The sequence below is a fragment of the Pterocles gutturalis genome, unplaced genomic scaffold, assembly GCF_000699245.1.
Source record: "Pterocles gutturalis isolate BGI_N339 unplaced genomic scaffold, ASM69924v1 scaffold27269, whole genome shotgun sequence".
Taxonomy (NCBI): domain Eukaryota; kingdom Metazoa; phylum Chordata; class Aves; order Pterocliformes; family Pteroclidae; genus Pterocles; species Pterocles gutturalis.
In genome coordinates this window covers 1-11848 of record NW_010133999.1, presented here as the reverse complement: position 1 = coordinate 11848, position 11848 = coordinate 1, and the positions used below count along the sequence as shown (strand labels likewise).

The 11848-nt window shown below is 39.3% G+C and overlaps 1 protein-coding gene across 1 annotated transcript; it reads right to left on the bottom strand.

Moving 5' to 3' along the window:
* Positions 1-8541: 8541 nt before the first annotated feature.
* On the bottom strand, positions 8542-11819 carry HSBP1L1 (heat shock factor binding protein 1-like 1; the record flags this gene model as incomplete). The annotated part of the gene is made up of 3 exons (XM_010081446.1): positions 8542-8718; positions 10703-10797; positions 11744-11819. Coding segments are annotated over 3 exons (348 nt in total), but the record flags the coding sequence as incomplete, so codon positions are not given.
* Between the last annotated feature and the right edge of the window lie 29 nt (positions 11820-11848).

The window sequence follows — 11848 nt, the reverse complement described above, 5'->3', positions numbered from 1 at the left end:
TTAATGATTCTGTGATTCTATGATTCTAACGCAGCACTGTCACTTTACTATCAGAATGTATAGTAGCTTCAGATTTCTGTTTGAATAACTTGAAAAGTTACTTTATTTTCAACTCTTAAAAAATGGTAAGATTCTAAAATGTACAGGACAGTGTTGATGAATATATCAGTAGTATTTTTTGTGGAGACAGATAGCATTCTGTTGAGTTGCATGGCCTGAACTAAATCTTGGGAGCCAGACTCTGAAGCTGTTTTCAGATGGAAACTGAATGCCTGCTGACAGCTGGTCAATCACTTAGGAAAGATAGATATTGAAGAAAAATGAGTCTGTTGACATATACAATCAGCTATAATTTATCTTTTCATGCATTTGGTAAAGGTTTTGCATAATGGTAGATGTAGAAAATTTGCAGCCCTCCTTTAATGGAACCACAGAGAAAATGAAGCAGAAAAATCTGAACCAGAAATGGTAACTTGGGTAGGAAAAGGAGTCAGTTCTCTTAATGGTGTGCATACTGCGTATCTCGATACAGAGTTCTTTTCTGGGTGTACTCCATTCTCTTTTAAAGTTCTCTTTAAATAAATTAACTTCTGTCTCTAAAATCCCTCCAATGAAAGATTTATACCTATAACCAAACGTTAAGGAATAATAGAATTCAGGAAGGAATTGTGACATGGTTTAATTTGGTCATTTTGTGTTTAACATGGTGGGAGCGTCTTACGCTCAGATACTGTTAATATTGACTTTTGGCAGGATGCTTGGCAATTTGGCAGACATACTGGCAGTTAGGGGTGACTGGGGAAAGAAAGAACAATGTAACTTCTGATTTAAAAATCTCCCTCTGCAGAAATGACAGATTAAAGGGGGAGATCCTTCCTCATCCTCTTGCTTACAAGCCATGTTTGGAGCTCTGCTGTTTTAAAGAGTGAGTAAAAGTTCCGGTTATACGGACGCTTATACTAGAGAATAATACAGAATGTTAACATGCTGTAATTGCCTGCTGCATTTGAAGAAAATGTAGCCATAGTTTACATTTGATACGTGGTGCAATATTATTTTAGCCTGCAGCCTATTTTTCAGTAGCAGTAAGATTTATCTGTACTTTGTAATAGGAAGACAGGATTTTTTTCAGTTTGAATCCTTTTGGGGGAAAAAGAAGCCACAACATCATATGAAAATACAAAGCATATTATTTTCACTGAAAAGTACTCCACTTATAGTTGACCCTTTTTATTTTTCCCCAGTCCTGGCCTTAACCCTGGTTTTAAGCCAGGTCTTGGTATCACCCAGGCTGTATTAACTTTAGTCTCTGCCTTAAACCTGGTCTTAAACCTAGTCTTGATGGCCACCAAAGTGGGTTTAAGTTAGTCCTGGTCTTAGTGGCCACCAAGCTAGGTTTAAGTTGGTTTTAGCTTTAATCCTGGCTGTAAACCTGGTCTTAGTGTCCACCAAACTTGTTTTATGTTAATCCTGGCCTTAAACCAGGTCTTAAATTTGGTTTTAGTGGCCATTAAGCTGATTGTAAATTGGTTTGAGCCTTAAACCTGGTCTTAGTGGCCACCAAGCTGGGTTTAAGTTAGTCCTGGCTTTAAACCTGGTGTTAAACCTGGTCTTGGTGGGCACCAAGCTGGGTTGAAGTTAGTCCTGGCCTTAAACCTGGCTTTAAACCTGGTCTTAGTGGCCAGCAAGCTGCGTTTAAGTTGTTTTTAGCCTTAAACCTGGTTTTTAACCTTGTCATGGTGACCATGGTCACATCTCTTTACATGAAAAAGAAGCAAGGTTTCACTGAGTTTCAGAACAAATTATGATTTGAAGATGTTCAGATTTTGCTTTGTGAGGGTTTCAACCAACCATCTAAGAACTGAGTTTCATAAAATTCCACTGAAACACCATTTTAAAAAATACACTTTTTTTTTTTTTTAAAGGAGGCTCACAATTATAAAACCTCATCCCCTGAAATACAGGGCTTTGGCTGCTAAATTACTTTAATAGCCCTTTTTAAAGAAATATTTTAAACCCATGATTTATCTAGGACTGACTACTGTAAATCAGGTAACCTCTTGTGAAACCAGGTCACTTTAACCAATGGGTTGTGCTGGGTCAGTGTGGACTTAGGGAGGCTTGTTCAGATATTTTGCATTTAGTTAACTGCAGTCAGCAGTGTGAATAGCTGTGGCTTTTGCTCAAACATTAGTTCTGCCTCTGCCTTTCTGTCAAGGTTACAGGAAAACTGAGAGAGGAAAAGGAAGGGGGGGGGGGTGTGGGGAAAGAGGGAACTATAAAAAGCCATACTGGTATTATATTTACTGGTGTTTGTAATTAAATTTGAGCAAAGCTCATCTATTCACTCATGTCTATAGTTTTTGAAATTGTTAGCTGTAAGTATTGCTCTCAACAGTGTAATGTCTGTCTCTTTTTCCCTATAAATTTATAACCTAAACTTACAGCATAATTAGCAAGAAAAAAACTATTGACAGTACAGGCTTCATAGTTTGTACTTACTGTGTTTGCAGCCCCTTTCAGTTCAGTAATGCAAGCCTGCCAGCTGCCTTCAATTTGAATGATTTGTTGCAAAAGCTAGTCCTAGTTTCTGTTTTTTTTTTTTTTTCCCCCTCTGATTTCCTTGTCCATAAAGATATTTAAACATAAAAGAACATTGCCTAGAAACTGGTTAGGAAGATGAGAGGACGGAATCTTAGCTCTTCTCTCAGCTTTCCTTAGGTATTTGCTGTCCGCACTTTGGGCCATAAGGTGACATAGGGCTGTGAGATTTGCTTCCTAAAGGGAGCTGAAATCTTAACCGAAAAAGAAAGAATATTACTTACCACTAACAGAAATTTCAAGAAACTTTACAGTTATTGCCATTCTTCCAAGTCATTGATCATATTGCTGTGGCAGTCTCATGATGTAGGAATGCTTTTTTTTTTGTTGTTGGTTTTTTTTTGGAATTACATTGTTAATTAAGAAAGTCAGGAGGGAGAACTTTTGGAGGGCAAATGAAATTTATTTTAATCTGGCATATGATTTTTTTCTACGTCTGTGTTTCTTGTTTACCAGTTAAGTGTGTGGTCTTAAATCAAGGTAAGATACAGAATCTGTATCTGATGTTAAGGGTCCTGTAGGTTCCTCTGCTTTATAGTCCTGAGCTGTACCATTTAAAGATTTAATAGTAGATACAAGCAGATATAGTTCTGCGAAGTATTCAAATAAATATAAATTAATAAAGAAGAAAAAAAAAAACCAACGAAAATTGAAGCCCAGCCCATGAAAGTAAGTCTGATAAAATTTTGAACCCATGCTGTTGTTTGACTTTAATTTCGTGCTCCATCCTGTCCCCATGGTCAGCAGCTTCAATGGCCTGGCAAGACAGAGAAAGTTGTGAATTGAAAGATAGATAAAAGAAATCAGTGTCAGAACTAAATACGTTCAAAAGTGAGTATCGGTCTTGCTTTGCTGCTGAAAATGTTTTTGCCTTCAGTTGTTGAACAAGTGTGGAGCTGTCCAGAAGGAGGTCTGTCAGTAGCGGGTTTTTTTTTTTTCTTCCCAGAAAGCAGCTGACTTACTGCAACAAATTTACTATATTATGTGTGTTATGAGGTTAAATACTTTCAGAATAAACTTGTGTTATTTTGTGTACAACTTCTAAAATACCATAAGGTGTTTTTGTATATCTCCTGGACGGTAGAATTTTGGTTTACACTAACAATCTCAGTGTAGTCTCAATTGTCACAAGTGCCAGGTGCTTTTGTTTAGTGTGCTCAGAATTGTATTTAATTCTTGTTGTGAGCTCTCCATGCTGTATCCCCAGTTATAACTCCAAAGTCAGAAACAAAACTCCTTGAAACGATAGCGAAGCTGGTTCTGTAGAGGAACGTGGGTTTGGAACTGACAACCCCAACTGGGGAATGGATTCATGTCCCAATGGACAGGGAGAGGTTAAGCTTTGGTTTGTTTCTGCAGACTTACTAGCTCAAGTATAGATCAGCTCCTGCATCAACACCAGCCTGGATCCAGAAGTACTTCAGCTGGTTCTGGGTCAAACAAAGCCCCGTGAGTTGGTGCCAGCTGTGTGTGGGGGCGGCTCAGATGCTGCTCTGTGCTGCTGGGGGGCTGGCTTTGTGCTGCTGGATCTTGGCTCCAGTGTTGTGTCTGAGAGGTCTGGTGGAGGCTTTGAGGTCTCTTTTACACTTCATACAAGCTTTTGAGCAAGGCAACTGTCATCAGTTGCACTTCTGTAAAAGTAGATAGCTGTGCTTTCATTCCCACGCAGGAAAGAAGGAAGGGTCACATCTGAGATATTTGGATTGTGGTGGTAACTTGCACATATGCTGTGCAAAGATTATTTGAATCATCCAGTTCTTTTGAGTGAGATATATCTAATAACTTATTTAAGACTTGAATAGTATCTGATTTTCAGAAGATAAGCTAATACGTTCATTAACTCTGGTTCTCTTTCCAAGATGTTACTGTTCATTGCTAGTGACAAGCATTTCTGGTTCTGCAACAGTTCAACAAAGTTAAATGTATGTAATGTAAAACCAGCTTTCAAAGTTTTGTTGCTCCAATACGATGTGGAGCACACAGTTCTCGGAAGTAAAATTTTGGTTTAGCAGTGCTTCTGTAGTGGTCTTCTGGTGTGACATGCAATCTCCTTGGACTAATCTTTCCGTGAACAAAGCAGGTCCTAAGAACGTTGTATTCATCCTTGGTTTAATGTAAAGCTATTTTCTAATCTCCACATTAAATACTTGTTCAAAGATTACCTTTAGTTTGTTGGAATTGCCAAATGCATTGTAGAAATTTGCCCACGTGGCAAAGCTGTGCTGCTGATGCTAAAAATGTCAGCAGGATGGAAGAAGAAATCATAGGAGAAAATGAAAAAGCCTCGTCAGGTTGGGGTTTTTCTTTTTTTAAAACAAACAAACAAACCAACCCCCAAACCAACAAACAACTGTCTTGCCTCCTAAGGCTAACGAGGGGGTAATTTAAGTCACTTCGCAGCTGAATTGTTGACTCTGAACATCCCATTAAGTTTCTTAAAATCTTTCCTAGAAAATAGAAATGGGCATGACTGATCACTTCAGAGGGTGTTTGATCTGAGGACTAACTTGGCTTTTCAAGGCTTTACCTCTTGCCTGTTTTGGAACATGGTTTAAGTAGGATGTTTTCACTAGATTATTGACAGAGTCTGAGATTATAACTGGCTCCATAAAAGCACAGTAAAAACTATTTAAATGCTCTTTCACTCCACAAGAGATTTTACTTTCTTCACGACTAATACTAATTTACATCTTTGAAGTGTGATTGTTTTTTTATAATTTAGAAAGTGGCTTGAAGCAGAAGTCCATCAAAATTTATTTAGTGTATGCTTCTGGTTTTTTGGAAACAAGCATCTCCATACTTTTTCAACGAAAGTGCCTGCTAGGATATTTAAGTACAGGGTACACCATAATATTTTTAGTACAGTCTAATCCTGTTTAACCAAAACATCTTTACATCAAACAGAAGTTACACTGGTCGTAGCATTTCTAGACTCTTGATAGCAAAATTAACAGGTGGGAATACCGTGACAAAAAAAGGTTAAATATACTACATCTGGGAAGCAAAAATGTGACATGGTTTTCTTTCGAGAATGAAGACATTAGCTGTGACACTAAAGGGGAGGGATTATTGTGCATTTAATTCGGTAACTCTGCAAAATGAAAACCTATTTTACCAGAATCGTCCAGAGAACAGCTTCTCATCAAGGGCTTTTTTTCATTCTCGGTTACATTTTTAAGCTCCTCTTTTAGCTTTTTTTGAGAGGTGTAAAGCTATCATTTTTTATTATTAAAGGATCAGTTTTATTTTCATTTAACGAGCCTTGTTAAACAGATTAGATGGTTTAGAGGGGGGAAAAATGCTTGGAGGCAGGCACCAGGGCATTTGAGATGATTAATGTTCTGAAGTCTGTAAGCAGAGGCAGAATGTGTGAGCTTGCCTTGCACAAAGCGGTTACTCTGCTTGTTCAGAGCTGTGCGGGTCACTGTGAGGGCTCGGTTGTACATAAAGGACATTTGTTTCACTGGGTGTTGATTTAGCATAGTCTCTTTTCAGCTGATACTGGGTGGGAAGCGAGCTTCTTGGCTATATTGAAGAATATTTTGCATCTTAATTCGTTGTTGTGGTTAAAAGTAAGGGTGACTGTCCACTGTGGTTTAATGACTTGATATTTTGGCAAATAAATGCTGCACTAATGCCTGCTTATGCCTTTTAGTCAGTAATACAAATAATCAAAGGCTTGGTAATATATATTGCTTCTATATTTCCTGTTTTCTTTTGTTTAGGTAAAAAACTTTGCTGTTATTTATCTTGTGGATATCACTGAGGTACCAGACTTCAACAAGATGTACGAGTTATACGATCCCTGTACTGTCATGTTTTTCTTCAGGTACATGATTGTTCTAGAATGTAACTCCGTTCAGTTTGTCGTGTGTCAAATACAGAGTCTCAGCAGATCATTTCTAAATGCGTATCAGCATACTGATGGATTTCCACTGCTCTCCAGAGGACTAAACTGATGAACTGGGACAATGGCTTGTTTCCATTTAGCCTACTGACAGTGTTGTGATAACAGAGTACAAATAGTGACAGTGAAAACCGGTTTTATTACCCATTGGTTTTAGTCTTTAACCTGAAACTCCGTGTGTAGACTACTGCAGGAATATGTCAGTCCATCTTGTCAAACTTGCTTTAAAGATACACCCAAAGGGTGAAGGGTTTTTTGGAGCTAAGGCATCTACACTAATGAGATAAAATGTGCTGACCAGCGTGGAACTCTCTGTGTTAGTGGTGGGAAAGAAATCTAAACATGAGGAATATGCTGAGGGATAACTGAGTAGCAATCCTGGGGGTGTGTTTGCAGTCTTTGTTCTAGCTTAAGAAATAGGCAGGAAGATGCCTGCTGGAGGGACGGGAGTGGCTACTCTTTCTTTGAGGCTTATTTTTCAAGCCCGTTTATGTTAGAAGGGCTTCTTGTGAATCCTACAGAGCATGCTTGTGGGGGATAGAAAGTTTATTTCTGAATTATAATACTATATTAACTTGTCTTTTTTTTTTTTTCTCTCCCTTTAAAGGAACAAACACATCATGATTGATTTAGGTACAGGTAATAACAACAAGATCAACTGGGCAATGGAAGATAAGCAAGAGATGATTGACATTATAGAAACTGTTTATAGAGGAGCCCGCAAAGGTCGCGGGTTGGTAGTATCGCCAAAAGATTATTCCACTAAATACAGATACTGACATTTCTTTGGGGCTACTTTTTTTTTTACCCCGACGTCCGCTTAAATTTATTCTTGTGTGTTTGTGTATATATATATATATTAAATGCAAAAAACTACAAATCCTTCAACTTTGAGCATATTTTGAATTATTGAAAAGGTTTTAACTCCATTTGGAAAAGTAAAAGACACAAAGCCTGGAACTGCCTGCAGTTAATACTGTAGATTAATTTTGGATTGGTTTTTTTTAAAGACTTTACTATGTGTTGTCCTTTGAGTATGATGTATTTTTGTACACAAAAAGCCTGTTTGCAGAAAAAACATTTCAACTGGTTTTGTTTGCTTTTGTTACACAAGTATGTGGGAAAACGATACCATAGGTTTTTTAAAAGAATAAAATGAGTTTCACTTATTTACCTTATTTTTCTTTAGCTAATTAAATTTGAGAATGAAAACAAATGTAGTTGGATGCAAGGTCATAATGTTGAAGAGGAAAGTTTATCGCTTCTGTCAGGATTTCCTTACATAGTATCTTGATCTTCTGTGTCCACTAAAAATAGGAAGAAAACACTATGGTTCACCTGTACTTTTAGTCCAGTTTGTCACAAGACAAAGTAGAATATTTTTTTTTTTACCATCTGCATGTTTTAGAGGATTTACAATGAGTCAAGAAAGTAAAATTAATCTGGTTTACACTGGCTGTTAATGATGAAATCCTTTATGTTGGAAAGGGACTTCTGGAGGTCTAGTCCAGGCTCCCAAAGCAGATCCTACTTGATCAGGTTGCCCAGGACTGTCCAGTGTTGAGTATCTCTGCGGGGGGAGATTCCTCAGCCTTTCTGCAAAGCTTGTTCTGCTGCTTGAGCATCCTTATAGTTGAAAAAAGTGTTCCTTTCATCTATCTGGGAATTCCTGTGTTTCAGCTTCTGTCTACTGAGTCTCTCATGTAAAACACCTCCAACAAGAGTCCAGCTGTTCCCCACACTCTGCTGTGGCGGCGTTGTAGCCAGAAGGCAAGCCTTAGTTTTGTCTTAATGCTGAGTTCTCTCAAATCCTCAGACGCTTCGTACTCTACCATGTCTTGGTGGCTGTTTAACTCCCTCATAACAAAGTATTTCTTGAACTGGGGAGCCCCAAAATTGACACAATATTCTGAGCGTGGTCTCCCAGGAGTTAAATAGAGGGGAGTGACCTGATGGCTGTACTTGTGCTAACAGGACCAGCATGTGGCTGCAGCCTTTGTTGCTAGGGCACCCTGCTCTCCACCAGACCTCCCTCATTTCCTGCCAGCTGGAGCCTCGCAGCTGCCCTGCAGCGTAAGCTTGCCCTGGCCAAGAGGCAAGGTTTGGCACTCGCCTTTGAATTTCATGAGGTTCCTGTTGGCCCGTTTCTCCATCCTGCCCTCTAGCATATTAACCTCTCCTCCTGGTTTGGCATTGCTTGCAAATCGACACTGATTAAAGCATTGATTAGAATGATTTCTGGCTATGAATGAAGACTGTGTCAGTGATGCTAACACCTGCTGAAGTTTTAACAAGCATATTTATCCTTCGTTAGCTGAGGTATTCTATTTATTTGGTAATGCTTCCATTTCTGCATTTGTTGTAAGAGGCTCCGCTGAAGTTTGTAACAAAATATTTCCTGCAAAAAGCGCTAATGATGTCTTGGAGTACAAGAACCTTCAAGTTAGTGGAGATGTCCTGTTTTCTTGGACTCTACCATGTCTTGTTCAGGAGATGTTTGGTAACTAGCATTCCTTATTTATCTCCAAGTCTTTAAAATAGTCTCTCTCATCAAAAAAGCTCACATCAAAAGAACTGAAATTGGCCCAGTGTGCATACCTGGATGGTGTTACCTGCACAGGTGTGCACAGCTTTGAGAAGAGTGACAACTGACCAGCTGTAATTGTGAAAATACTGCCACTTCTTGTAGTGCAGAACAGTTTATAGTCCTTGGAACGATGAAATTTGGCAAAGGCACCCTTGTAATAGCACCCAATGAGAAGTTCATTTTGGAATGTAAAACATTTAAAGGAGCATTGAAATGGCACGTGCAATTAGAAGAGTTTTCTCATAGAAGGATCTTGTTATTCAGACAACATGAGAGTTAAAAAGGCAACAAATAATGATGAAAAATTTAATATTATTAAAATAAATACATTTTCATACACTGAACAGGTTTGTGAATTGATACATTCTCTATACAGGATACAGTTTTCTCTGCAAAATAGTGGTTTTGCCTACCCTGAAACTAACAGTTCTTTCCCAGGTACAGGAAAGACAGTATCCCATTTAGATTAATAAACCCAGCTTTCTACTTTTTTTCCTGGGGCAATAGTTTAAAAAAAAAAAATCTATTGTGACATGATGCAAGCATGTTTGTCTTCACTGATGCTTTTCACGACCAGTGACACTGATTGCAGAGTTCCAGATTCAGCGCAGTGCTGTTCTCCCTTTATCTTTCTCCAGCACATCCTCATTTCAGTGCTGCAAAGAAGCAGTGAACAAGTAGGTTAGTGCTTTAATTATTCATGAATGTGATTCCGCATAACAATAGGAAGATCTCTGTAGAATTAAATAAGTCTTCATGGATTGTCTTTATTTCTGAAAATTATTTATGACAAAGGCATCAGAATGAATAGAAGCCTAAATTACTTCAGTGTTTACAGCCATTCCTGTCTTTAGCTGGGTAAGCAGTCTCTAAATGACAACGTAATGGCTGTGTCTCAGTTTGAATGGGGAAAGCTGCAACAACAGGAAGAAGGCATTGCTCACACCCCCAGAACACAGAAGCAGTGCTGCTCATCAACAGTAAGAACACCAATCCATTGGGGCAGGTGGGGGCCTGTGCAAGGATATAAAATCTGGCACACAATCCTGAGCTGTACCATGATCTTACAGTACAGTGTTTGGCAATAATACTGGAGATCTTTGCTCTTTCCATCTTACTGCTGCAAGAACAAACAGCTGCTCTGTTCAGTGAGGGTTTTTCCGAGGTGTGCTCTGAGCCTCGCTGGGAAGCTGAAGCAGGTTTAAAAGCAGATGCACATAAATTTATACCAGCCAGAATCCTCAGGTTAGCATACTTGAGGGACAGGACCGGTGGGCAGGAGTGCTTTAAGCTACACACGTTACTCCAAATGCACAGCTTCAGTTTACATCCTTGGGATTAGTTTGCGCTACCCTTGAATATGGCACTCAGCTGGAACAGACGCAGCAGCTACAGGTTGGGTACTTTTGAAAAAGTAGCATTCTTTGGCTCTTAGTAAAAAGAAATCCAAGGTAATTGAAAATATTTTTTAAATAATACACTTTAAAATCCAAGCAAATGCAGGTATGATAAATAGGTAAACAATCTTTTCATCCTTGGTGCTGCCCATAGTTGAAAACTAGGTGGAAACGCATAAAATATAGTAAAAGTTAATTACGTTTCTTTACTCGCAGGTCTTCATCGGTGTTCTCTATCCCAGCCTCTGTCATCAGGTCAGCAACGTGCTTCTCAAGATCATCAATGCGCTCACCCATTTCTTCCAGTAAAAAGTTAAAGATATATTTTACCTATAAATAAGAATTCTATAATTTTATAGTGTTTTTCTTCTCTGAGAAAAAACTAGAAGCTTTTTTCCAGTTGTCTCAGCCTCTTAGTTATTTGTGTTCAACACTAACGCAAGATGAAACATGTACAAGGTTGTATGGTTACGAGACAATCCCACTTTCTTTTGCAACAGCTAGGCATTCAAGTTCTAAATATTTTCACATGCCTTCCTGTATGCCCATCACCGAACGGGAGTTTTTTCTGTGTAAGAGATTGTTTTCCTTCTGAGGAACTGTTTTAGGTGATACCATACAGTCCCCATACACCGTCAGAATGCGACTGCCACTCAAACCCCGTTCTTCTCTTTTGCTAAAGCACCCACTTCCTGAAAGGTCAAGTTGCAGAAAAAATGGACAATGTAATAAATTCACAGTTTCAGAAAGCAGAGGTAGTTTCTCTAACTGCATCTAATGACAAAGCTGAGAACCCCTTCAGCTCTTGATTTCTCTTTTTGAGGGCTCCCCTTCCCACACTCGGGAGGCTCCCAGTTGTTTTTAAATCAACAGCATGCAGTGATTTCAGGGGCATTTTTTAAGATTATGGCTTTTTTAATGGAGCCTCAGAATCTTTACACATAATTTGCTGCTTATTTTACTTGAGATAATTGCTGCCCAGCGACTAGCTCCCTGGGAGTCGATACTACTCCTAGTAAAACCTTTGTTAGGATTTCCTTCTTTAGTAAAGGGAAAAATAAAAAATGGGCGGACAATTCGGGTGTCCTGACATCAGAGGTGTTTAGCAACGTCAGTCCCTAGAGCTCTGAGGTTCCCCATTTCCAGAGACAGCCCCTCCTGCCCCCCGGGGCGGTGCGCGGGGAGCACCCCGCCCGCTCCGCCGGAGGAACCGCGGCGCGGAGCCAGAAACCCGCCTGCCAGAGAGGATATTCCTCAGCGCCAGCTTTTCGGTCAGGGCTTGAAAACTCTCCTGCAGCTGATGCAGCAGATTTTCCGCCTGAGGGGAAAAAAACAAGAGAGTAAAACAACGGCGGA